Source organism: Aethalodelphis obliquidens, unplaced genomic scaffold (assembly GCF_003676395.1).
Source record: "Aethalodelphis obliquidens isolate GAN/ISIS:26980383/991018 unplaced genomic scaffold, ASM367639v1 scaffold133, whole genome shotgun sequence".
Lineage (NCBI taxonomy): Eukaryota > Metazoa > Chordata > Mammalia > Artiodactyla > Delphinidae > Aethalodelphis > Aethalodelphis obliquidens.
The window spans coordinates 45,445-72,628 of record NW_020838077.1 but is presented as its reverse complement, the minus strand read 5'-3'; the positions used below and the strand labels follow the sequence as shown (position 1 = coordinate 72,628).

The 27,184-nt window shown below is 38.2% G+C and overlaps 1 protein-coding gene and 1 non-coding gene across 9 annotated transcripts in view; one reads left to right on the top strand and one right to left on the bottom strand.

Annotated features, from left to right (window-relative positions):
* Nucleotides 1-7,298: 7,298 nt before the first annotated feature.
* Nucleotides 7,299-7,380, bottom strand: TRNAS-AGA (transfer RNA serine (anticodon AGA)). The gene has a single exon. It is a non-coding gene; the product is annotated as a tRNA-Ser (tRNA).
* A 5,172-nt stretch (nucleotides 7,381-12,552) lies between these two features.
* Nucleotides 12,553-27,184, top strand: part of ZNF184 (zinc finger protein 184) — an 18,728-nt gene continuing 4,096 nt past the window's right edge. Inside the window, exons 1-6 of one of the 8 annotated variants that reach the window (XM_027099545.1) lie at nucleotides 12,554-12,727; nucleotides 12,911-12,975; nucleotides 13,271-13,414; nucleotides 20,428-20,495; nucleotides 23,920-24,046; nucleotides 24,405-24,500. In XM_027099545.1, coding sequence (XP_026955346.1) covers nucleotides 13,408-13,414; nucleotides 20,428-20,495; nucleotides 23,920-24,046; nucleotides 24,405-24,500 — 298 coding nt within the window. In that variant the 5' untranslated portion in view covers nucleotides 12,554-12,727; nucleotides 12,911-12,975; nucleotides 13,271-13,407. Of the gene's footprint in view, nucleotides 13,026-13,270; nucleotides 13,415-20,427; nucleotides 20,496-23,919; nucleotides 24,047-24,404; nucleotides 24,501-27,184 lie in introns of all 8 variants that reach the window. The other 7 variants (XM_027099547.1, XM_027099549.1, XM_027099546.1 and 4 more) reach the window with 7 other exon arrangements.

Here is a 27,184-nt window from a genome sequence, read left to right as displayed (position 1 = left end):
GAAATCCCAATTTTTCCATAACAATGCTTGTTAGCACAAAACAACTGAATTAGAAGGTGCCTTATTTCCACCTTAGAAAACTCCCAGAAAAAGCTTAAATCACACCTAGCTGCAAGGGAGCTAGGAAAATGTAGTGTTAACCTTCTAGCCTCTGTAGTACAGGAAGGTTCTCTTGGGAGAGATGGAAATAGATGATTACGGGCCATCTACTATACCCTGTACAGACACTGAAGCGGAAATGTTCTGTCAAAAATGGAGGTTCTTCCCAGAGAATTAAAAATAATGTGTCAGTATTGTGCTGAGAGGGAGCTGATTGACACTGTCCTTGAAAGAGGACCCCTACAGTGACCAGCTTATCAGCCATCATTAGAAGAGATACTACCCAGATTCCCACCATCTGATTTATTACCTATTGTCTTTTTTCTTACTGATTTTAAGGAGTTCTGTATACAGTCTAGACATAAATCTTTTGTCAGATGTACTTATTAAAAACATCTCCCACTCTGTGCCTTTTCACATTGTTAATGGTGTCTTTGGATGTACTGAAATTCTTAAGTTTAAAAAAGTATAATTTACCTATCTTTTATGGTTATTGCTTTTTGTGCTTATTATACAGGGAATCCTTGGCAACCCAAAGTTCATGAAGATAGTCTCCTGTTTTCCTCTGTAAATTTTATTACTTTACCTTGCACATTTAGGGTTTTAATTCATCTTGAATTAATTTAGGGAATAGTTTACAGAAGAGGCCAATGTCCACATTGTTTTCCTTTGTATATCCAGTTGACCCAGCACCATCTTTTGAAAAATCTATCATTTTCCCCTTTGAGTTTCAGTGACACTTTGTTATATGTATGTGGTTTTGTATCAGCATATCTATTTTGTTCCAATGATCTCTTTCCTTATCTTTACATCAATAGTATATTTTATTAATCACCATAGCTTTAGAATAAGTCTTGTTATGTGGTGGTAAAATTCCTCCAGATTTGTTCTTCCTTTGCAAGATTTCCTTTACTATTCTAGGTCGTTTCCACCTGCACATATATTTTAGAGAGAGTTTGTCAATTCTATCAGAAGTACTCTTTGAGCATTTTATTTCAAATACATTGAATCTGAGCCTTTCAATCAATGAATATGATGTATCTTTTCATTTATTTAGATATTACTAAAAATTCTCTGCACAGTGATTTGGAGTTTTTAATATAGCACTCTTGCACATTTTTATTACATTTATTATTGTATTTATTATTAGGATATTGGTAGTTTTCTTGCTATTGTAAATGACAAAACAGTTGTCTATTTTTGCCAGTATATATGAATACAATATATATTTGAATATGGGGTTTTGTATCTAGCAAATTTGCTATTTTTACTTATTAATTCTAATAGTTTGTATATCTGGGGGGATTTTCCAAGCACTTAATGATATCATCTGCAAATGATGACAGTCCTATTTCTTCATTTCCAATCTTAATATCTTTTAATTCTTTGTCTTATTTTATTTCATGGCCTAAGACCCCCAATACAATGTTGAATAGCAGTGGCGATAGTGGTCCTGATTGTCGTGGTCCCAGTAACTGGGAGAAAGTGTCAAATATTTACCATAATTAGGATGATAGATGTAGGATTTTGTATATATGCATCACGGGATTAAGAAATCTCCTTTCTATTCGTAGACTGCTGGAAATTTTTAATGATTGGCATTGAATTTTTTCAAATGTTTTTCCTGTATCTACTAATATGATCTTTTGTTTCTTCTCTTACATTTTGTAATAAATTTAAAGTGATTGATTTTTATATACAAAACAAATTTCATATTACTAAAACGAGCATTACCTTTTCACTTTGACTCTTCTCTCGCTATATTACTGGATCTGATGGCTATTATTTTGTTTAATGGTTTTGCATCTAGAATGCTTAACACAAAGTTTGACCTGCACTTTCCTCTCTAGTAACATCCTTGTCAGATTTTAGTATGACGATTTTGCCGGCCTCATAAAAAGAGTTGGGAATTAAGTTAATTTAAGTTAAAATGAGGCTGTTAAAATGGGCACTAATTTAACCTGGCTAGTATCCTTATAAGAAGAGGAAATTTGGGCACACAAAGAGATGCCAGGGATAAGCAAGCACAGAGGAAAGACCAGGTGAGGATACAGAGAGAAGGTCACTATCTGCAAGCCAAGGGAAGAGGCCTCAGGAGAAACCAAACCTGTGGACACCTTGATCTTGGACTTCCAGCCTCCAGAACTGTGAGAAAATTAATTTCTGTTGCTAAGCCACTTGATCTGTGGTATTCTGTCATGGCAACCATAGTAAACTAATATAGAAGGTAATTATGATTTTTAAGTTATTTAATGAACTTCAGACTATTTAAACTTTTCATTTCTTCTTGTGTCTGCTTTGGTAAGTTGTGTTTATATAGAAACCTGTAATTTATCTTCTATTGTCAAAGTTATTCCCCAAAACTATTCATTTTATCCTCTGACTCTAATTTGATATCAGTAAGATCTTTAATGTTGCCCTCTTTTTATCCTTGTTATTTTTTCTTTGTTTCTTTAAAAAAAATCAATTTGGGGTAGCAATTTTACTAACAAGCGAATTTTTGCTTTGTTGATTTTGTCTATTTTTCCTTTCTTTTTCAGTGATTACAGCTCTTATTATTTCTTTCCTTCTAACTTTTAGAGTTTAATTTTTTTAAACTCTAAAACCTAGCTATATATTTGAGCTAGGTTCTTGAGATGAAAGCTTAGATCATTAAATTTCAATTTTCCCTCTTTTTAATATATGAATCTGGAGCTAAAAATTCGACTTTAAGCACTGTTTTGGCTTCATGTCACAAGTTGTGATATGTCTTATTTTCATTATCATTCAGTTAAAAATATTTTATAGTTTTAAAAAACTTATTTGACCCATGGGTTTATTTAGCACTGTATTACTTAATATTGCAACATTTAGGAATTTTCTATTTATCTATGCTATTGATATTGATTTTTATTTAGTTGTACTGTGCTGAGAGAACATATTCTGTGTGATCTCAATCTTCTGAAATTTGTTGACACCTGCATTATGCTTACCATTTGGTGATTTTGTTAAATGTTTCATGTATACCTCAAAAACAGAGATATTCTTCAGTTGGGTATAGTATTAATCCTATTGCTTAACATTTTCTGACTAAACTTTTGTCTGTTTGTTGCAGTAGTTATTTCTATAGAAGTGTTAAAATATTCAACTATGATTATGGATTTTTGTATTTCTCCATTTAGCTCTGCCAATCCTTTGTTTTCTATACTTTGAAGCAGTTATTATGTGCATTAAAATTGTTATATCCTTTTACTAAATTGACCCTGGAGGTTGTGAAATAGCCTCATTATTTCTAGTAATGGTACTTTCTCGAGAGTCTACAAATACCACATTATTATCACTAAAATGGTTCTGGTCTGCCTTTTTTGGTTACTTGTTCTGATATGTCTTGTACATTCTTTTACTTTAATCCTTTTTTCAAAAAAACAAATATATTAAACTGTATGCCATATAAAGAACATGTAGTTCGGGGTAAATTTTTTCCAGTATGACAATCTTTGTTTTTTAATTGAAATAGTTAGTCTACTTACATTCAAGATAATATTTATTTAGTTAAATTTAAGTCTACCATCTTGCTCTTCTTTTAATTTTGCCAGTATGTTCTTGTTCTCTAATTTCTGCTTTCTTAACCCTTTTTAGATTGAAAGTATTTATATTATTTTACTTCTTCTCTTTGGATTGATTTTTACTTATATTTTTATTTTATTAAATTTACTTTTATTAGATTTACTCTTAAACAGTTGTTGTTTTTGATGCTATTGAAATGGAAACTTTAAATTTCCAATTGTTTGTTGTTGGTACGTATTAACACACTTGATATGTCGTATACTGACCATGAAACCAGCTACTATGTTAATTCACCTATTAATTCCAATTTTCAAATCTTTTATTTTTCTTTAACCCAAGAATACCTTTTATTATGTCTTGTAATGCACAGCTGCAAGTGAGGAATTCTCCTTACTTTTGTTTGAGTTAAACCATCTTTACTTTGCTTTAATTTTTCTCATTTTCTAAATTTAGGTGTAATTTGCATACTGAAGAGACCATAAATCTTAATTATACAGTTTGATGAATTTTTACTTATGCATATACTTGTGTAATAATCACCATGATCAAGATATAGAATATTTTCTATTCTCTGAAAGCGTTTCTGTAAGATTGATATTATTTATCTCTTATTTGTATAGAAGAATTCACAAGAGATTCTACCTAGGCCTGGAGGTTTATAGGAGTGACTTTTTAAATTATGGATTTAATTTTTTTATAGGCGTAAGACAATTCAGATTTCCTATTGCTTTCTGTGCCCCTTGTGATATACTGTATTTTTCAAAGAATGCATCCATTTTATTAACTGCTTCATGTATATTGACATAAAGATGTTTATGATACCATTCTTGTTTTAAAAATATATCTAAAAAAGTAAACAAATAAAATATATCTGGGATATATATGAATATCAGCTATTTCCTTCCTGTTGTGGTATTTTGTGTTTTAACTTACTCTTTTTTTTATTAGTTATTCTTGTTTGGGATTTATCTATTTCATCAATTTTTTCAAAGAACCAACCTTTTACTTTGTTGATTTTCTCTGATGTATGTCTGCTTTCCATTTACTGATTTCTGCACTTATTTTAATAGTTCCTTCTACTTTCTGCATTTAAGTTCCCAGTTTTTTATAGCTTCTTGAGTTAGATCACTGATTCCCAACCTTTTCCTTGTTCTAATACTTGCAACTAAAGACAAAAATTTCCTTCTAAAAATAGCTTTAGCTACATTAGACAAATTGTGATGTGTCATATTTTCATTATCATTCAGCTCAAAGTATTTTAAAACTTCTATTGTGTTTTCTTCATTGATCCATGGATTATATAGACATGTATTGCTTTCTTTCCAAACATTCAGAGTTTTCTGGTAGTCTTTCTGCAATATACAAAGATTGAGCCTTTGTTATGGTCGGTCTATATAGTTTTTCTTTACTCTGAAGACATAGCCCTTGCTCTTCTTGTTTGGTCCTTACAGCTGGGTTTGTCACTTACTACTTAAGAGGTATGCTTCTGAAGTCTCAAATGACAGCTGATAGTGTTTATCGGGTTCCCTCCAACTGGGAGAGGTATGAACTTAGTTCTCCAGAACTAAGCAGCTGCTGAATCTCTACAGATCATTAGTCTTCCAGCTGCTCTTTCCTACAGAGTTTTGGAACATCTTCCTGTGTGTGTGCAATTTAGGAATTAGCCGATGCTGTAAGGAGAATTTATACATGGAAATTTGAGCTCCTTCTCTGTGGTTCCCTCATCATCTGAATTTTGACCCTAAGGTCCTATGGATTTTGGTAGCCAAACACTGACGAGTGTCTCCTCAGTCCAGGGCAACTGCTTCTTTCCACTTGGAGTCTATTCTAAAATGCTGCAAAATAGAACGTGTCCCTCGAGGGCAAGCTTTTGTGCAACTCATATCATGTGTTTCCCTTCTCTCAAGGATGTGGCCCTTCAAGCACTGCCTGTGTTGATTGCTCATCCATGCCCTTATAGTTCTTATCTATGATCAATCATTTTTTCCTCTGTAAAAAATAAAAAAGAATATTTTGTCTATGATGAAAAGAATTAATAGTTAGAGACAAATGAGATTCAATGTTAGTTGAAAAGGAATGGACTTTGATCACTCAACTGTGCAATAGAATTACTGAAGAAATAATCTAGTGTCTGGCAGTGCTGCATAAAAATATTAACTTTTAAATTCGACTAAATTTGATAAAATGTTAAAAATTAATTCTAAATTAAAATTTCAAATTTATTCTTATATTTTGGAAGGATGTTCCTTCATTAAAAAGAAAAGCCGTTTGGCTTTGAACATGGCCCACAAAAATACTGATTTTAAGACTCATCCATTCAGCAATTGGTCCAAAGTATGTATCATGTTTTGCATGAACATCTAATTCTGAACTTATTCATTATTATAAAGGAGCATAGAATAATTTGGATTATGGCCACACCTTCCCATCATACATGTTACTGCTGTTTTGAATTATAGTACCATCTTATTTTCATATCCCCAAATATAGTCATTATTGAACAATACTGTTTTAGGCACGCACTCTCTATTTAGCTCTTCTCATGGTTATGAATTTTCTTGCTCACTGTAGCAGTTTGCATCCCATTCCTTCATCAATTCTAAACTCTTATTCATTAATTTACTTCTTATCTCTTTTATATCTACGGTTCAAATTGCATATCTGTGCTTTTAAATGTCAATGAATATATTTTTCATTTATAGTTTTATTAGTCTTTTTTTCTTTTAACTTTTTATTTTAAAATAATTTAATTTTGAAATAATTTCAGAGTGACAGAAAAGTTACAAGAATACAGAGAATTCCTGGCTATCCCAGTCCCCAAATGTTAGCATATTTAGCATATTACTGCATTTTCTTTTCCTTTTCTCTCTGTCATATACATGAGAGAAAAGTACACACACACATATATATGCTTTTAAAATATATACTTTTAAATGTGTATATATGCATGTATTTTAAAGTACATATGTACACATAATAGTATATATTTACATCACATCAAGATGTAATCTTTACTTGTCACCAAACCGGCTGTATCACTTGGTATTTGTGGAGAGGCCATCCTCTCTTCACGTTACTTCCTGAACCCCAGTCCTTGGTGGTTAACTAGAAGAGAGACAATGGCCAACGTGTAGCGTAATTGAACTATGGTCTCCAGCATGACAGGTAGAGATATACACTACTGCACGAATGTGGAAAACACAGCATGCTACTCTGGAGGAATCTCCATACAGTTGCTCACTGTTGTCTTTATTACGTCACTGTGCAGGCTACGCTTCCTGCTATCAAGCATACATTATGCGATTCAGCGTCCGAGCCGAATCTGTCCAAGTCTAGCCTTGAGTCCACTCCAGTCCGTCCCTCACTTCCCAGAACAGGCAGCACAGAGGGGCGGCCGGCGATGGCGCTATGTGACAACCTTACGGTAAAAGACAAAAAGGAACCAGTGCACCGGTTCCTATCTATACTCACAGCCATGATCTGAATCTACTGAACACGGAGGTAGTTGCTAAACCCTACCAGGGGCATCCGTTGACTCCAGAAATACTTTCAAGTTTCCAAGGAAGGAAGTGCACAGAGGCAAAGGAAAAAGAGGTTGCTTGTAAACCTATATAGTCAGGTAGTAAGCTTCGTATTTTGCTTGCTAAAGCTAACGTAGTCGGCAGGATTCGAACCTGCGCGGGGAAACCCCAATAGATTTCTAGTCCATCGCCTTAACCACTCGGCCACGACTACACGAGTAATAGCGCATGCTGTTAAATACTTAAATAGAAATTTCACTGGCTGATGTAAGGTAAGGGCAAAAAGGGAAGAAAGGATAAAAATGAGCTGGAGTGCAAGAAAACGCACTCTGCAAATTGGATAGAAACCCTCAGGTGAAGTGCAAGTTTGGCGTGGAGGTCAACCTCGCTGGGCAACTGCGGGAGTCGAGAGCCTTAAAACGGGGTGTCCTCACCGCATCAGCAATAGGTTTTCCAGACAACTTGAGGCCTCTGTAATGTCCTCACCTGGAACCAAACTAACCTCCCAACGAAGTGGAATCAGACTGTCATCCTAGTTTTAGGCCTGATACGTGTAGCTTTTGTTTGAAACTTTCAGGCACTGAAGCTCCTTGAACAGCTAGTGGCTAGTGGCTTTCAGAGAGGAACTTAGTTCGATGACTTGCGTCCTGAGTAAAGGGCGAGGGAAATTATGCAGAAAAGCCTCCTTGCATCCCCTTGCTCTGGTGTCCCCAAGTGCCGAGCCCACATCAATCCTAAGGGAACATCAATCCCATTGTGTTTGCACCGTGCTTTGCATTTCACAGTGTGTTTCCACGCTCTCGTCACGTTAAGAACAAAATTTATAGATGGTTCGTGAGTTCCTGTCGCCCCTGGAACCTGGCTACCTTCTAAAAGGAAGATCCTAGTTTGATTTTTGGCCAAGACAGGAGTTCATGTTCTCGAAATCTAACCAACGCAAATATGTTTCCTTTCCCCCTTCTTACTTTTCCATCTGAGTCAAAACTGCGGGTCACGTGTTTTCCTGAGCCTGTCCAGTGCAAACATTACTGTAATTGGCTTTTGTCTACTTCTTGGTATTATTTACTAATGATTTAAGAAAAGAGGAAGACGATCACAAACAGAGAAACCACGTTGCCTAAACAGAGAAGTGAGGAAGAGGGACGAGAGGGAGAGGGAGAAGGAGAGGTAGAGAAGAGAGTGAGACAAAAACAGAGAGACGTACGATGTCCAGTGGTTTTATGGCAGACGACCTGCTCTGACAGGAGAGGCATGAAGCAGTTTTGATAGAAATTATGCTATAAAAGATTGCTGTCCATAATTTATACATATCACTTTATTCGATGTATAGATTTTTATCAAGCATATATATATATATTTTTTCCTGAAGTCATTTGGAACGCTAGTTTTGCCTGAAGTTACATACCAGAGAAAACCTTGTGCTTAAAAAATATATATATGCAGGGGCTTCCCTGGTGGTGCAGTGGTTGGGAATCTGCCTGCTAGTGCAGGGGACACGGGTTCGAGCCCTGTTCCGGGCAGATCCCACATGCCGCGGAGGAACTGGGACCATGCGCCACAACTACTGGGCCTGCGCTCTGGAGCCTGTGAGCCACAACTACTGAGCCTGAGTGCCACAACCATTGAAGCCCACGCAGCCTGGAGCCCATGCTCTTCTGCAGCAAGAGAGGCCACCCAATGAGAAGCCCGAGAACCGCAACGAAGAGTGGCCCCTGCTCACCGCAACTAGAGAAAAGCCCGCGCACAGAAACAAAGACTCAAGGCAGCCAAAAATAAAAATAAATAAATAAAATTAAATATATATATATATGCAAAACAGAAAGCAATTAGTGATGCATTTGAACCAAAATTATTTATCAACAGGAGTTTGTTTTAGGGTAACAGGGAACAAGGACTGGACACAGCTGCCACTTTTACTGCACTGAAAAAAAATTTAAACATATCAGAATAGATCTCAGTAAAGGAAGAGCCAGGGTTGAGTTGTAAGAAACACAAAGTAGTCTAGTTATTATTTTAGGCCGAAACTCGAAACAACACAAATGTCCACCTACAGTAGAAAAGACATATTGAGAGGTTTTCCCAATGTAATACCACACCACGAGAGTGAATGAATTACAAGTACACACAACCACATGGATTAAATCTCACTAACTAATATTGAGTGGAAAAAGCCAGACAAAAAACACATATTATAGTGCATTCCAACTTTTGAAAGTTCAAAAACAGGTGAAATTAATGTTCCTTGTACAGTAGAAATCAGGGTAATGATTACCCTTGGTAGGTAGTGACTGGGAGGTCCCACTACCCTTGGAAGGAGTTTCTGGGATTCTGATAATGATTTTGGTTCTCAGATTGGGTGCTGGGTACATGGGTGTGTTTGCTTTGTGTAAATGCATTGAGTGGTTCGCTTTCATATGTTTTTTGTGTGTATCTGTTAAGCTATGGTAAATATTTTTCTTTTAAAAAATTATTCAATATGATGCAATACTTTTGCTGCCATTAAAAGGCATTCAATGCATGAATATTTATTGATGACATACTAAGATATTCATTATGTATTTTTTGAGTAAAAAAATCTGGTTATTACCAAAATTATGGCCATTGTGCAAAAAGATACATTATTAAGGTAGGGTTGTATCTTAAATTATTAACCTATGCGTTTTCTGTGAATTTCCATCCTTTTCTGTTCTCTATTTGGTAACCGGAGTTAATTAAATGAGTTGGTTCAAGTAAAGTACCTAGAGCTAGGAGCCAAGTAAAAACTCAAGAAACTTTGACTTTTATTCACTAGATTATACCTTATATGCAGAGAGTGTTTCTTATTAGTGTTCAGCACATAGTAGGTACTCAATATTTTGCATATACACTCAGGGAGTATCTATATGCTGCTTGCTATGGTTGCTTACTTTTTTTATGTGTACACCCAGTTGCTAAAACTACAAAGAGAAGTCACTGAGGACAGAAAATTTACATATATATATGTTTTTTCAATACATATGTATTTCAATTTGTATAGAAAGCCTCGTTTGTATAAGGTGTAGCTGAAAATTTTCCAAACGATTAAAAAAATGGCTCCTTTTGCTTAACAGTTCCTTTCTCAATTTGTCTCTCTCCTCACATATTTTGCTATAAATAGCACACAGAAACCAGGATGCACTTTGCTTGGAAATCTTTGCTTGGAAATCTTTGCTTGGAAATCTCCTCAGAGATTTGGAAATCTTTGCTTGGAAATCTCCTCAGCTAAATATTTGCTTGGAAATCTCCTCAGCTAAATATTCAAGTTCATTGCTTACCAGTTGTTTTTCACCCAACTGTAGAACACAATTCAGCCAAGTTCTGCCACTTTACAACAAGAATCAGTTTTCTTCCAGTTTCTAACTACACATCCCTCATTTCCTGCTGAGACCTTAAGAGAAGCACCTTTAACATTTACATATTTTTAAAATTAATAGACTTTTTAAAAAGTTTCAGGTTTACAGAAAAACTCCATATGCTCTCACCACTGCCCCTCCCCCTAGTTTTCCCTATTAACATTCTTGCATTAGTACGGTGCATTTGTTACAACTGATGAGCAAATATTGATAAATTATTATTGACTAAAGACCATAGTTTATATTAAGGGTTCACTCTGTGTGTCTGACATTCTATGGGGTTTGACAAATGTATAATGACATACAGCCACCATTACAATATCATACAAAATAATTTCACTGCCCTAAAAATCCCCTGTGCTACAACCATTCATCCCTCCTTCCCTTCCCCAAACCCCTAGCAACCACTGATCTTTGCTGTCTCCATAGTTTTGACTTTTCCAGAATGTTATATCGTTCGAATTGTACAGTATGTAGCCTTTTCACATTAGCTTCTTTCACTCAGCAATTTGCATTTAATGTTCCTTTGTGGAGTTTTTTGGTAGCTTGATTGTTCATTTCTTTTCATTGCTGAATAATATTACATTGTATGGATGTACCGCAGTTTAGCCATTCGCCTATTGAAGAACATCTTGGTTGCTTCCAAGTTTCGGCAATTAGGTTTTCGTGTGCGCATAAGTTTTCAACTCATTTAGGTAAATACCAAGGAGTACAATTGCTGGACCATATTGTAGGAGTGTGCTTAGTTTCGAAACTAAGGACTGTCCTGCCAAACTGTCCTCTAAACTAGGACATCTTGCACTCCCACTAGCAGTGAATGAGAGATGCATTCTTTCTTAAACTTAGGAAACTGTTCATCTCTTTACTAGGGATTCTAGTGTTAAAGATTAAAAGTGGGAGCTTGGGACCAAAGTACTACATTCAAGTCTTAGCTTCCCCATTTATTGGTTATGTCACCTTGGGCAGGTTACTCATCTGTGCCTTAGTTTCCTTTGTAGTAAAGAAAGAATAATAATGAACAACTTCATTAGATTGTTTTAAGAATTAAATAAGTCAGGTGTAAAGCACTTAGAACACTGTCTGGCACATAGAAAGTGTTAAATGATAGCTGATTTCATGTGGTCTCTCCTTCCTGATGGGCAATCATCCACATGTTGGCTTTCCATCCTCTGTCCTTTATATCTATCACTTTCTTCTATTTCATTCACCTTTTTCTTTTGAACCATGCAGCTTTAAAAGAATATCCTATACATAACTGATTCACTTTTCCATAGCATCAATTCAGTTCTTCTCCAGTACGATTCTAGTTATGTTCCTGCATTTTAAATATGCTTGCACGTGTTTTAATCCCTTTTCATATAGTGTTTTTATTTCAGACTGTTCTCTCACAGCTTTCATTCCTGTTTCACTTAGGCCATGTCTTCCTGATTTCCAAGTTTAGTGTTTTGTCAGTCAACAGGCTGAGTGACTTGACCTTAGCCCACTATACAAATATGGAGATGCACTGAAGCACAGTAAAGTGCTTGGGCCACACATTTAAAAATACAGAAACTTACCTACTTCTGTTGGATTCTTTTCTCCCAAGAACACACCGACAGACTGGCGTTGGGCTCCATTTGAGAGTCGTGGTTGAGCGTCAATATAATGGGTCACGACCAGAATTTTTTAAACAAAGGGATAGAACACTAAATACAATGCAGGACAGGTAATAAAGGCAAGTTATGCATTGTGAAATGTTTGTTTGCGTTTTTAAATTATATATGTGTGTTAATGTGTATTCTTAAAATCAGTCCGGTGACACACGCTTGAGAGTCACTGCTCTAACGCATACTTTTACCTGAGACGTGTACGAACAAACGACTAGCGGGTACAACACTCGTCCCCGCTCCACTGGATTTCATACGTTGGCTTTCTTCTGGGAAATGGAGTTTAGCGTCGTGGAGCACTCTGGGAATCGTAGTCCTATGTGTCCGCGGGGCGCGGTTTAACGCTAGCGAGCGGGTGGGGGGTGGGTGTTCTCTTCTCCCACCAGCGGAAGTGGCCGTTGAAGCCGGCTGTAGGCGTGAAAAGAGCTTGGCGAGGGGGAAAGTCCAGCTACTTCGGCTCCCTTCACTAGGTTTGGTGATTGTCCCAGAGCTTCTGGACCCGGGATCAGAGTGCGAAAATCGTTCTAGCGGGAGGGAAGCCCAGGTATCACTATGGCAACCGCCAGCCCCTCTGGCCGCGTGACGTCACCCCTCTCTCTCTCCGCTTGAAGCGGCCTCTGCGAGAGGGAGCTGGGGAGTCCTCGAAGGGGGCTCCCCTCTCCTCCTTTAGTGTGGGACTATTCCGCCCCGATCCCTGGGAGGGCTTTGTTCTTTTGTTCCGGCCTAGGAGGAAGGACGCGAGCCGAGCCCCGCCCTGTTTGTCCACCTTCCAGCTTTTCCGCTCCGCAACAGGTGTGTCTTCTTGAGCCCGCGGGGGTGTGAACCCACAAGTGTGCACCGAGGTAACCGTCCGAGTAGGTGGGCGCCTCTGCCCAGATTCTAGGGTAGGCGCCAGGGGTCTTTTGGAATCTGGGGCCGAACCTGCGTACTCGATCTCCATTCTGTTTTTGTTCAGCGGGAGTGCCACATGCCTCTTTACTATTCTCTCCGGGCACTTCTCTTTTCCAAGGACCTCTTGGCCACTGTGCAAAACTCTTGAGGTGTGATTTTGTGACGGTTGCCGCTGACCCCATCTTGTGTCTTTTAGGGCAGCCAGCTTCACTGTGTGTAAGGGCACAGACTCGTGCCGGACATCTGGGCTCCAGAGAGAGGACCCCACTGGAGGGACGCTGCTTGGGAAACCCTGGTGTCCAGATTTCAAGAGGAACGGGATGAGCACCTGAGATGGAAGGTAGTGGGGACGACTTGGGAGAGAGTGGGATAAAGGGGGCAAAAGAACAGCCATGACATGAAGATTGAATACTTGACAGAGCTGGAAGAAGTGGAAGGAGGGAACCTTATATGACGATCGAGAAAAGAAACAATTACATCATAGGGAGAGATTCTTATTTACATTATAGGGAGAGACTTGGAGGAAGAGTTAATTCTGCTTGGCTTTGGGATTGGGGAATGAAAAGGAGTAATGATTCAGAATGTCTGTGACCCTCACATGATTTCTATTCATTAAAAATTAGAATGATAATCTTACAGTCAGAAAAAATCTTGGTAATCATCTCTTCAATGTAAGAATCAGTTCTGAAATATCCTTGGCGGATGACCATCTGTTAAGCCTATGCCTGAACAATTGTGGCATTAAGCTCCATTTTGGGTGCAGACTATTCTCTTGTTGGTGTTTTCTTTTTTTAGTTCCTTATATGAGGCAGAAGTGCCTTTCCCTGTAACTTCTGTGTTGATCTTAGTTCTTAGTCCCCAAAAGCAAGAGACTGCTCTCTCTTTAACATTGCTGCCCTTCAGATATGTGAATTCAGCTGTTACAACTCCTACTCACAGATTCTTTTTCTTCTCAAAGCAAAATAGCCTCAGTTCCTTTGATGGGTCTCCATGCGATATATCTAGACCTCTTCTCTAAAAACTCTACTGCATGATAGCATGCTTCTTAAAATGCATTGCCTAAAACTAAACAGTCATTTAGATGTACTTTGAAAAATACCTTAAAGTGTGACATACTATTTCTTTTGATTTGGATATTTCTGCTGTTTAGTATCAGATTGTATTTGCTTTTTAAAAAATCAGCGATATTATGCTGTTAGTCCTAGATCTTTTTTACATAAACTGCTGTGAACTAGATTTATGTCATCCTTGTATAATAGACTTGGTTTTTATCCTTAATGTCAGGACTTCACATTTATTATGATTGTTCACATTTTTTGGCCAAGTGTTCCAGCTTGTCAGAATAATTAATAATTAATATTAACTTGGTTATTCAGTGTTTTAACTGTTCTTTCCAACTTTATGTCACTAGCATATTTAATGAATATTCCTTCTCTTTCTTCCTATATGTCATTCAACAGGTCAGGGTAAGGACAGAGCCCTGTGATATGTCACTGTAGACTTCTTTCTGCATTGTCATTGTCTTTACATTCTGTAGGTATGGCTATGCAGTCAGGTTTGGTTTAAGCTAGCTGCTATCATACAGTCCTTTTTCTCGGATTTGTTTAATATCATTAGAAATCTTAACATTATTTATTTAGGTTTGAGCTATACCTTATATTTGTTCTCAGCTCTTTTTTTCTAAAGATACAAAGAATCTCTGTTTTATTTCTCACAACTGCATGTGTATCTACAATTATCTCAAAACAAAAAGTTTGATGAAAAAATCAACTGTTTCATTCTATCACCAATGAACAATTGGAAATTGTAATAAAAATAATAATTCCATTTATAATAGCATCCAAAATATGAAACAAGAATATAAACCAACAAAAATATGCAAGATCTCTACACTGAAAGCTACAAAATTTTGCTGAGAAGTTTTTTCCAGCTTTATTGAGATATAATTGACCCTGACATTGTGTAAGTTTAAGTTGTCCAGTGTTATGATTTGACCCACCTATATATTGCAAAATGATTACCACAATAAGGTTAGTTAACCACATTGGTCACCACACATATTTGGTGGGGTGTGTGTGTGATGAGAATGTTTAAGATTTATTCTCTTAGCAACTTGCAAGTGTATAATACCGTATTGTTAACAATAATTACCATACTGTACGTTAGATCTCCAGAACTTATTTGTAACTTAAAGTTTGTACCCTTTATCCAAAATCTCCCCATTTCCCCCACCCTCCAGCCCCTGAAAACCCTCATTCTGCTCTTTGTTTCTGTGTTCGGACCTTTTAGATTCCACATATGAGATCATGCAGTATTTGTCTTCCTCTTTCTTATTTCACTTAGCATAATGCCTTCAGAGTCCATCCATGTTATCCCAAATGACAGGATTTCCTTCCGTTTTATGACTGAATAATATTGCATTATATATGTGTATGTGTGTGTACATTCCCACTGTTTGTGGGAATGTAAATTGGTTTACCCACTATAAAAAACAATATGGAGATTCCTTAAGAAATCAAAACTAGAACTACCATATGATTCAGCAATCCCACTTCTGGGTATGTATCCAAAGGAAATGAAATCACTATCTCAGATATCTGCACCTCCATGTTCATTGCAGCATTATTTAGAAGAGCCAAGACATGAAAGCAACCTAAGTGTCCATCAGTGGATGAATGGATAAAGAAAATGTGGTATATATTTATATTTCCATAGTGGCTATATCAATTTACATTCCCACCAACAGTGGACAAAGTTTCCTTTTTCTCCACATGCTCACCAACACTTATCTCTTGTCTTTTTGATAATATTCATTCTAACAGGTCTGAGGTGATATCTCATTGTGGTTTTGATTTGCATGTCCCTGATGATTAGTGATATCAAGGACCTTTTCATATACACTGGCCATTTGTATGTCTTCCTTGGAAAAATATCTGTTCAGGTTCTCTGCCCATTTTTAAACTGGATTATTTGTTTTTATGCCGTTGAGTTGTATGAGTTCCTTATACACTTTGGATATTAACCTCTTATCAGATATATGATTTGCAAATATTTTCTCCCATTCCATAGCTTATCTTTTCATTCTGTTGATGCTTTCTTTAGCTGTGAAGAAGGATTTTCGTTTGATGTAGTCCCATTTGTTGCTTTTTCCTTTTGTTGCTTGTGTTTTTTTGGTGTCATATTGAAAAGATCATTGCCAAGACCGATGTCAAGTAGCTTTTTCCTCCTGTTTTCTAGGAGTTTTACAGTTTTAGGTCTTGTTTAAATCTTTAATCCATTTCAAGTTAATTTTCATGATTGGTGTAAGATAGGGATTCTGTTTCCTTCTTTTGTATGTGATTATCCAGTTTTCCCACCACCATTTGTTGAAGAGACTGTCCTTTCCCCATTAAGTATTTTTGGTCCCTTGTCAAATATTAGTTGATCATATATAGGAGACTTTATTTCTGGGCTCTCAATTCTGTTCCATTCGTATCTGTGTCTATTTTATGACAGTACCATATTGTTTTGATTGCTGTAGCTTTATAATATAGTTTGATGCCTCCAGCTTTGTTTTTCTTTGTCAGGATTGCTTTGGCTTTTAGGAGTCTTTTTCGATTACATACAAATTTTAGAATTTTTTTTCTATTTCTGTGAAAAATGCCATTGGAATTTTGATAGGGATTACATTTAATCTATAGATGACTTTGAGTAGTATGGACAGTTTAACAATAGAAATTCTTCTCATCCATGAACACAGGATGTCTTTCCATTTATTTGTGCCTTCTTCAAATTCTTTCATCAATGACTTATAGTTTTCATTCCACAGATCTTTCATCTCCTTGGTGAAAGTTATTTCTAAGTCTTTTATTGTTTTTGATGCTGTTCTAAATGGGATTATTTTCTTTTTTTCTTTTGCAGATATTTCCTTTTTAGTGTATAGAAACACCACTGATGAAATCACCTCCTCCTGTCTTTACTGATTGGCTTTGGGAGAGAAATATCCTCCATCAGCAATTCTGTTAGGGATTCTGAGGCTTTCTCAGATCTTCTATGCATACATCTGCTCCATGCTTTTTGTTCCCTCTTGAGGGGGATTCTTAAGATTGTATGCCTTCTCTTAATCCTGCAAAGCCAGGCTGGGTGCTAACAGCTTCACCTTTGCTTTTCCTTGGTGGTGCTAATGCTCAGGTGCTTTTGGTAGCTTTCTCCAAATCATGCAGAGTCAGGCTGGCTTTCTGTGTGTGTTCATAGCTATCTATAAAAGCTCCTCTTGCCACCATTAGGGTGTGCACAGAGAGCTGGCCATAGGTTGTGGGGAGGGTGTATAGGAGAGGTGCATGGAGCATTGCAGTTGGGAGGATCCACAAGTGAAGCATCACCAGTGGCCCTTTGTCAGGCTTCCTGATTGAGTCTGTGAAGTGGTTAGTAGGATCCATGTTCCTTTGATATACCCTCCAAGTGCCACGACTGCTGTTCTCCCAGCTGCTCTCTTCCCCTCATTCTCTTAGGACACCTCAGTATTCTGGATGAGGTGAGAAAGAAGTGGGTATCTTTGGTGGTGTCCCATACTGCTGGGGAACCTGGGCACTCACACGCATTCACTTTTTCCCGTGAGAGAAATCACAGGCCAAGAAGGCCACCTTGGCACTGAGCTGTACCTCCTTGGGGGTGATGCTGGTAAAATGAAACTGTTCCTCTTACCCTCTTCAATGCATCCGTGTTGGATTTTTTGTTGTTGTTGTTCCAGTGTTGTGCTGGAACTTCTGTGCTAAACTCCTGGACTTCCACAAAGACACTCTCAACCATGGATGATTGTCTAAATCAGTGTTTTTTTGTGGGGAAGATGGTAGAAAATTCTTATTCCACCATGTTGATGACATCACTTCTCCCCTTCTCAGCTCTCTGCCCCTTATATCTTTCATAAATATTCTTTTTAATTCTAACTTCCTCAGAATTAAATCAGCCCAAATGGTTTCATTTTAAGGCTTTGCCTTTTTTTTCTTTTTGGGATTTTTCACGATTGTATAGTTAGGATTAACTTTCATGAGCCTCTGTCCCTTATAGTCATGGTAATATTTGTAACACTTACTGAGCATTTACTATTGCCAGGCACTTAGTTGGTTTCTATAGCTGTTACTGTTGTTGGTTTTGTTGGTTTCTGTTACTTGGAATCAAAATCATCTTACCTAAGACATTTCTCTTTATTCTATTTTCCTAAAGTCTTGGGTACATGTCTGCCTATGTACAACATTTCCTCAACTTTCCTCCAACTAACATCTTCATTTTCTTCTCAAGATTTCTTTTACAAGACAGTTTTCCATTACTGGTCAAATTAAGTCTGGAATAATAGTTCCTTTTATTGCTTCCTCTACTTTCTGAGAATCGGACTTTCCCGTCAACCATTACTCTGAATAGACTTCCCCAAGAGCAAAGTTTGTTCCTGTTTTGTTTATTGATGTGTAAGTTACTACATTAAGTGCACAGATCTTAAGCATACCAGTTGATTAATTTTTATATATTATATGCCAGTGTAACCACTACCCACACTAAGATATGGAATGTTTCTAATGCCCCAGAGGTCTCTCTTGTGTGCCTGCTCAGTCAGTAACCCTCCAGAGGTAACCACTAGTCTAAGTTTTTGTACTTAATATACAGGCACACCTCAGAGATATTGTGGGTTCAGTTCCAACCACTGCAGTAAATCAGATATTGAAATAAACTGAATCTCATGAATTTCTTGGTTTCCCAGCGCATATAAAAGTTATGTTTACACTATACTGTAGTCTATTAATTGTGTAATAGTACTATGTGTAAAAAAAAAGTATATACCTTAATCTAAAACTATATGTTATTGCTAAAAAATGCTAAACATCTTCTGAGCCTTCAGCAATTTATAGTAGTAGCATCAAAAATTACTGATCATAGATCACCATTACAAATATAGTAATAATAAAAAGTTTGAAATATTGCGAGAACTACCGAAATGTGACACAGAGACATGAAGTGAGCAAATGCTGTTGGAAAAATGGTGCTGATAGCCTTGCTCGACATAGGGTTGGCACAAGCCTTCAATTTGTAAAAACAAACATGGTATCTGTGAAGTGCAAATAAAGTGAAGCACAATAAAACGAGGCATGCCTGTAAATGTACTCATACAGTACGCATTCTTTTCTTAAAAATTTTATTTATTTACTTATTTTTGGCTCGTTGGGTCTTCATCACTGTGCATGGGCTTTCTTTAGTTGTGGCAAGCAGAGGCTACTCTTCGTTGAGGTGCGCGGGCTTCTCATTGCGGTGGCTTCTCTTGTTGCGGCGCATGGGCATCAGTAGTTGTGGCGTGTGGGCTCTAGAACACAGGCTCAGTAGTTGTAGCCCATGGGCTTAGTTGCTCGGCGGCATGTAGGATCTTCCAGGACCAGGGCTCGAACCCGTCTCCCCTGCATTGGCAGGCGGATTCTTAACCACTGCGCCACCAGGGAAGTCCCAGTATGCATTCTTTTGTGTTTGGCTTATTTTGCTCAGTATTGTTTATGAGATACATCCGTGTTGTTAGGTAAAGCAAGAGCTCATTCTTTTACACTGTGGGATAATATTCTATTGTATGACTATATCACAGTTTATCCATTCTGCTGAAAGACATTTGGATTGTTTCTAATCTGGGCATATTATAAATAAACCTGCTGTGAACAGTCTTGTACAAGTCTTTTGGTGGACATAACCCCTCATTTCTCTGGATATATGCGCAGGAGTGGGATTGCTGAGTCATAGGGCAGGTGTACGTATAGCTTTGGTATATACTGCCAAACAGTTTTTCTAAATGATTGGTAAATGTTTACTTCCACAGCAATGTACAAAAGTTCTAATCTCTCTGTATTCTTGCCAGTAGTTAGTATTGACCATGCGTATTTAAGTTTAGACACTGTGGTAGGTAGGTAATATAGATAAGTATATGTCGGTGTGATATGTAATTTATACTAATAGCAACGTTTCAAAGGGCATGGGAAGACTTTTGGAAAGTAATCTGATTATTAATTCATATTTTATATGTAGCAGAGAAGGCAGCAGAAATATTTTGCCTCACTTAATGAGGAATGTAGATTGAGTTGTATGATCCATGTGACTGTAAGTATCTAGGGGCAAAATTGTGAATCTTAAAGTAATGCTTTAATTCCTAAGCCTACCCATAAGAGTACGAGGGTCCTAGTCAGCAGTTACGTTGTTTTTTGTTTTTGGATTTTGAGAAGGAAATGGCTTCTCAAATGGCAGAAATAGTTCCTGCTGTTTTCATATAGAAAAATAAGTGGATTTTGTGGATTGCTGGGAACAGCTAACTTGGACAGGATTCACTGTGGTTTCTTTTTCCTCCCCTAGATCTGTCTTCTCCAGAGTCTGCCCTTCTCCAAGGGGGACATACTTCACTCCCATCAGCTAGTTTTCAGGTAAGTTGGGATTTCCTCAAATGTCATTTCAGTCGTTAGAGTGGGATTGTGTATTCTTTTGCTGTGGGTTATGTTTAGCTGAAAACCAATGTTGGCAGTTCATCCTGGGCTCCCATCTGCCAACCACTTTTTTCTTAGCTCTGCCTCTCCAGCTTAACTAATATATTCACCACTTAACTTCTTGCTTACGTCTTGCCATGTGCCACTGAGAGAGCAGAAGAAGTACAAAACTTGATACTTTACCTGAATAGACCAAATAACTGCTAAATATTAAAAAGGTGAAATGAGTACCATGGAAAACAGAGACTCAACAAAAATGTATGTGGTCTGAAGGGGTTAGGAGAGTTTCTGCAGTTCTTGCTTCTTTCCTCTGTAGCTCTCTTCCCTACAGTACTCTGTGTGAACTCTAGTCGCCTTGACTTCCCCAAACTCTCAGCATTACCTCTTCAGTTCAAGGAGTCTGCTGGTCGCTCCTGGGTTCCCCTTCCCTGCACCCCTGCCTGGACACTCTCAAGGTAGTAAGCTGGAGCAGTTGTAGGGCTCACTTCATTTGTTTACTGATTCTTGGGGATCACTGTTCTTTGTTATCTGAGATTCAGTGCCTTGGAAACTGTTGTTTCATATGTTTTGTCTGGAATTTGTTGGTTATTTTAATGCAGGAGGGTAAATTCAGTCCTTGTTAATCCCATCTTGGCCACAGCTTGATCCTTTTGAGGTTTGGTTTTGAACTGTAAGCTTTGTTAGGGCTGACCTAGTGTAGCCTTATTCTAGGACTGTGTTTCATGGGGTCTGTGACTACACTTTAGTTCAGTGATTTGCTAGGATGACCCACCCAACCCAGCAGCATAACTCAGGGATAGGGATCATTACAACAAAGGATTCAAAACGCATCAGAAGGACAAAGATATTTATAAGAATCCAAAGAAATCAGGTGCAGGCTTCCAAGTCCTCCTTGTGTGATGATCACACAGATGTACTTTCTCTAGAGCTGTTGTCCATAGAGACAGAGAAATGTCTCTACCCAGGGAAGTCTTCTTGAGTCTCACAGTCCAGAGTTCTTAAAGGGAGCTGATCACATACATCAGCGTGTACTTGCTGTTGACCAGCCATGGTGCAGACCTCAAACTAGGCACCACATGTGCATCGTAAATCTTCATGTATACTTTAAACAATGCTGACAGTCTGGTACATCCTGTCCCAGTGCTCCAGGCACACAATAACATCGTCAATCGGTGACTATATAAACATTAGTTTTCAGAGCTTGTTTAAGGTTCAGAAACATGGATCCAAGTGTCCCTGGAGATTAGCAAGGATTGGGCAAGCCGGACTTGCTGCTTTAACTCTTTCCTCACAGGCTAAACTTGTGCTGCTCCTAAAGCGCGCTGGAACTGTTTGTGGGAACTGATTGTGTGTATGTCTTCTTAACTCTGGGTTCAGTTATGTCACATTGGTAACTTGATATGGCCTGTGGAGATAGTATTTACACCAGAGTTTTGGAGCTCCTCCTCTTTGTATCTCCCTTCTCTCTAGTATCTACCCTGCAAATTCCCTGCCTCTGTAGTCCTGAGCTGCCACCTTTGTTTCCTTAGTTCAGTGAGACCACTGTGTCTTGCTCAGTTTCTGCCTCCAGGCAGGAAACTGAAGGGTCTGTGGGGCTCATGTGATTGTCTCCCTTCTCTCAGGGATCACAGTTCTGTTCTGTCTGCTGTTCAAAAATACGAAAGCACTTGTTTCAGTTATATTGTTGAGTTTTACAGTTGTTTACTCTGGGAGAGCTAGTCCAGTAGCTCTGTCGTGGTTAGAAGTAGAAGTCCCAATAATTTATTTATCTATTTTGAAACAAAATTAACTCACTTGCCCAGTTTCAAATACATAATAAATAAAGAAAAAGTAGGAAGTTCCCCTGCATTGCCTCAAGAGTCCCACTAAACAGTCGCACTGATAATATTCGGTGGTGTATTCTCTTAGCTTTTTCTCTGCATTTACATACAAACTTTCCTATTCATAAAAATAAAAATGGGATAATACCATGTATGCTATTTTTAATGTGATATATATTTCCTAATCAGTACATATAGAGACACTTTATTTTTAAAATGTCTACATAAGCTGCTTTAGTATGGATGTACCATGAATTCTTTAACCACTATCCTATTAATAGACATTTAAGTTTGCTTTTTTTTTCCCCTCACAATGTTGCAAGGAAATTTTTACATATGTCTTTGCACCCTGAGGTGTTTCTAAAGAATAAATTCCTACAAGCTATAAATCTGGATTGAATGATATATGTATTTAAAGTTTTGATAGATCCTGGCAGAGTGCCCCCTGATAGATTGCATTAGGGCCCTGTTCCCACCGTAATACACATGAGCACTTTAAGCAGTGTTCACTAATCTGGTATCTCATTGTTTTATTATGTTTTTCTTGGAGTGGAGCATCTTTTCATGGTTTGTTAACAATGGTTTGGGTGAATTGCCTGTTGGGGTTGTCGGCCTTTTTTGGTTATTGTTGTAGGTTGTTCATCTTTTCTGCTAATTAGTTGTAGCAACTCAGAATATTGCATTTTATTTATGGTTTTCTACAGAAGTTTTACATTTTTATGTGGTTTTATGTGTCAGTCTCTCTGTCTTATAATTTTTGCCTTCCACATATCAAGCTTATAAAACTATTTTTCTGTCTTTTATTCTATTTTATTTTTGCTTTTTCTTTAAAATTCAGTCTCTAATCCAGCAGATATTTTTGTGTATGCTGTGAAGTAGGGAACTCACCTTAGTTTCTTTTCTCAAATAGACAGCATTTGTTATGACACCATTTAGTGAATAATCCAGCTTTTTAAAACTAATTTGAAAGTTGCTTAATCCCATTTAGTTCTTATAAACATGGCTATATTTTGGGTTTCTCTGTTTTTCATTGAGTTTTATTCCATACTAGACCACTCTGTTCTAATTTATCTTTTCTTTCGGTATATTTTGGTATGTTACTTAGTATATTTTGAAATGTGGTAGGGTAAGTCTCCTCCTCAAATTCTTTCAAAAACATTTTTGTTTTTGCACTTACAGATAGTAAAACATATTATTGATGTTAATAGGTATATTCTTAATACTTGATATATCTTGGAACACAGAGATCATGATGATGATGATTATGAAGATCAATAACAACAACAACAGTGGCCAACATTGACTGAGCACTTGTTATATTCTAGACCTTAAATTAAGCATTTAATATTGAACATTGCTTATTTAATTCTTGCAATAGTCCTATGAGTCAGGTTTTGTTTTTATATTCATTTTACGAAGGAGGAAATATCAAAATCATTTTTCAGATAGCCCAGAGCTTGCCTTACTTCTGTCAGTATTGCTAACTTTACCCCTTTCTGAGGTAAATCCTTTATGGCTAAGCAGAAATATATTTGGTATTTCAGGAATCAGTGACCTTCAAGGATGTGATAGTGGACTTTACCCAGGAAGAATGGAAACAGCTGGATCCTGTACAGAGAGATTTATTCAGGGATGTGACATTGGAAAATTATACACATCTGGTCTCTATAGGTAAGGATGACTTCTCTGTGTTAATATCTGGGGGTGTGTAGGAGGAGGGTGCTCTTGTGCTTAGGTGAGTTTTGCCATTAAGGAACCAAAGATTCCTAAACTTCGAAAGGTTTTGAAAAGGTTTCTACTCTCTAGCAACTAGAAGGACAAACTAATAATTCTTCTGAACCCAGATCAGTTCCCAAGTTATACCACATCTAGGAATGTATAACATGGAAGCTATATGTGCTTTATATGCTTTACTCCATCTGATTTGTCCATGTATCCTTTCCTCTAAAGACAAAGTGATGAGACTGAACTCTGATACAGCACTTTTCTCTCAGTGCAGACCGGTAACTTTTTTTACCCCTATGAGCAGGACTCCAAGTTTCCAAACCTGATGTGATTTCCCAGTTAGAGCAAGGGACAGAGCCATGGATTGTGGAGCCCAGCATTCCAGTAGGTGCCCTTGGAGGTAAGTAATGGATACCCAGCAGATGAGTGTTATTGACACTAACCACCAGCCTGATGAGAGGATTTTACGTCTGAAATGTAGATGTACTTCTCTTTAAAGTGGCTCCTGTGGAGAATGGGAAGGCATCTGGACTCTTTTTTTTTTTGCGATACGCGGGCCTCTCACTGTTGTGGCCTCTCCCGTTGTGGAGCACAGGTTCCGGACGCACAGGCCCAGCGGCCATGGCTCACGGGCCCAGCCGCTCCGCGGCATGTGGGATCCTCCCGGACCGGGACACGAACCCGTGTCCCCTGCATCGGCAGGCGGACTCTCAACCACTGCACCACCAGGGAAGCCCTGGACTCTCTTATGCTTTGTCAAAACAGTAAATGTCTCAACATGTATTCTAATTTTGTACTCCTTTCAAAGGAGTTATTATCCTTCTTGCTTTTTTCTAAAGGCAACTTCTTGACATGGAATCTGGATTCCTCCTTTCCCAGCCTCCTTTGGGGCCCTGGTCTCATAATTATTACCCCACTTTTCACCCTTACACTTTTCTTTTTGGATCTACAGCCTCCACCCCCAGTACCTTCAAACAGAAATAGGTAACCTAAATTCCAAATACTTTCACTCAACACTGTTAATCTTTCTGGCCACCATCCAGTCTGCCTTCTTGCTTTCCCAACCAAACTGTGCAAAAGTGAGTTCCATACCTGTAGCCGTCATTTCTTCATCACCTGTTCCTGTCTTAATCTCATTGTGTAGCTTCTGACCCTATCACTTATTGGACTGCCCTTGAAATTTTGAATAACTTTCTTGTAAACCATCAATTCCCAAACTGCACAGAGAGACTTCTTCAAAGATCTGACCCTGAAAAAATGTACAAATTTAGTCACTCTAGGTAAGGAATATATCTCCAAATTTAATGAGGTCGGAGTAGGGGGTCCTTTTTATGGGGAGAAACAATGCATGCCATGTTCAAATTTAGCAAGTACTGGATTAGCTAAAATTTAGCAGGTTTCTTACTGGAGGACCACTCAGAATTTTTTTTTTTAATTTGTAGTTGGGAATTATGAATTTCCAATAGAGTGCATAGAATGTAACATTTCTTTCCCCCGTCCTCCTAACCGTGATTCCGGTTTTTTTTAATATTGCACCTTTAAAATCTTTCTTTTAAAAGATGGTTTCATGGGACTGCCCTTGCAGTCCAGTGGTTAAAACTACTCCCTTCCAATGCAGGGGGGCGTGGATTTGATCCCTGGTCAGGGAACTAAGATCCCACGTGCTGTGCGGTGTGTCCAAAAAAAAAAAAAAGATGGTTTCATGGAACACAATTTAGAAAACTAATTTTTTAAAAATAAGAACTTTATTAACTTGTGCTTATAGTTTGTTAACTTTTGGAAAGTTACACTGAGGTGGCCACTGGCCCTGGGCCTTGTCTGCGTCATTTTCCTATCCTCTTCTTTAGGCTGTCTTGGTGACTTGGCCCCTGCAGAACTGTGATTGTATTCTGATATATATTCTGTCTTACTGGTCTATGTTGTTCTTTTACAACCTGGATGTCAGCACCTTCTATTATCTCTCCATGCACATGGGTGTCTGAATATTGTGGTCAGTGCCCTTCGACTTTGCATATAGTAAAGTGAGAATTGCTTCCTGCAGTAGGAATGGTGCTGTTCAGTCTGGCTTTCTGGAATTTTCTCCAATTCTTCATTCATTACCCCACCTCTGATATTCTGGTAACTCTTTTGGTTAGTACGTGGACAATATGACAATGTGTATGCTATTGGTCACAGTCTGTTGCATGTTTATTGCTTTCAACTGGAACTCCAACTTAAGCTAGAGATCAGTCACTCCCACACTCTTTTTGCCTTTAACAGCATCCGACTCCATGGTCTCCATATCCTTTTCCCTGTGAAGTACTTCCCAGGAGCTATTTTTTATGGCTATCTGCTGTACAAGTATATCCTTAGTGTCATTTTTATTGATGAAAACATATCCATTTCTTATACTGATTGGCTGTTCCCCAAAACTTGTGTTACATTAATTGTCTTGTCCCTGCTGGAGAAGCACTGCTGTTGTGAGGCTGCCTGCACTTCTGCATGCTGATGCATGCTGTACCATTTCCCATGGTACCAGGTATGGAGAGGATGGTAGGCAGCTCTAGGTCCCTGCATTGCTTCTTATGTTTGCAGTGATAATGGTGGTGACAATGACTGGGCTGGCAGCACAGGAGATTCAGGGTTCTCTGGGGGTCTGCTGTACCTTCCCGTTACCAGTGGAACCAAAGAAATGCTGTTTTATTTTATTTTATTTTAAATTAATTAATTTATTAAGTTGGCCGCGTTGGGTCTCCACTGCTGCACGCGGGCTTTCTCTAGTTGCGGCGAGTGGGTGCTACTCTTCGTTGTGGTGCACAGGCTTCTCATTGCGATGGCTTCTCTTGTTGTGGAGCACAGGCTCTAGGCACGTGGGCTTCAGTAGTTGTGGCACACGGGCTCAGTAGTTGTGGCTCATGGGCTCTAGAGCACAGGCTCAGTAGTTGTGGCACGCGGGCTCAGTAGTTGTGGTTCATGGGCTTAGTTGCTTCACGGCATGTGGGATCTTCCCAGACCAGGGCTAGAACCCGTGTCCCCTGCATTGGCAGGCGGATTCTTAACCACTGCGCCACCAGGGAAGTCCAAGAAATGCTGTTTTAAACACAG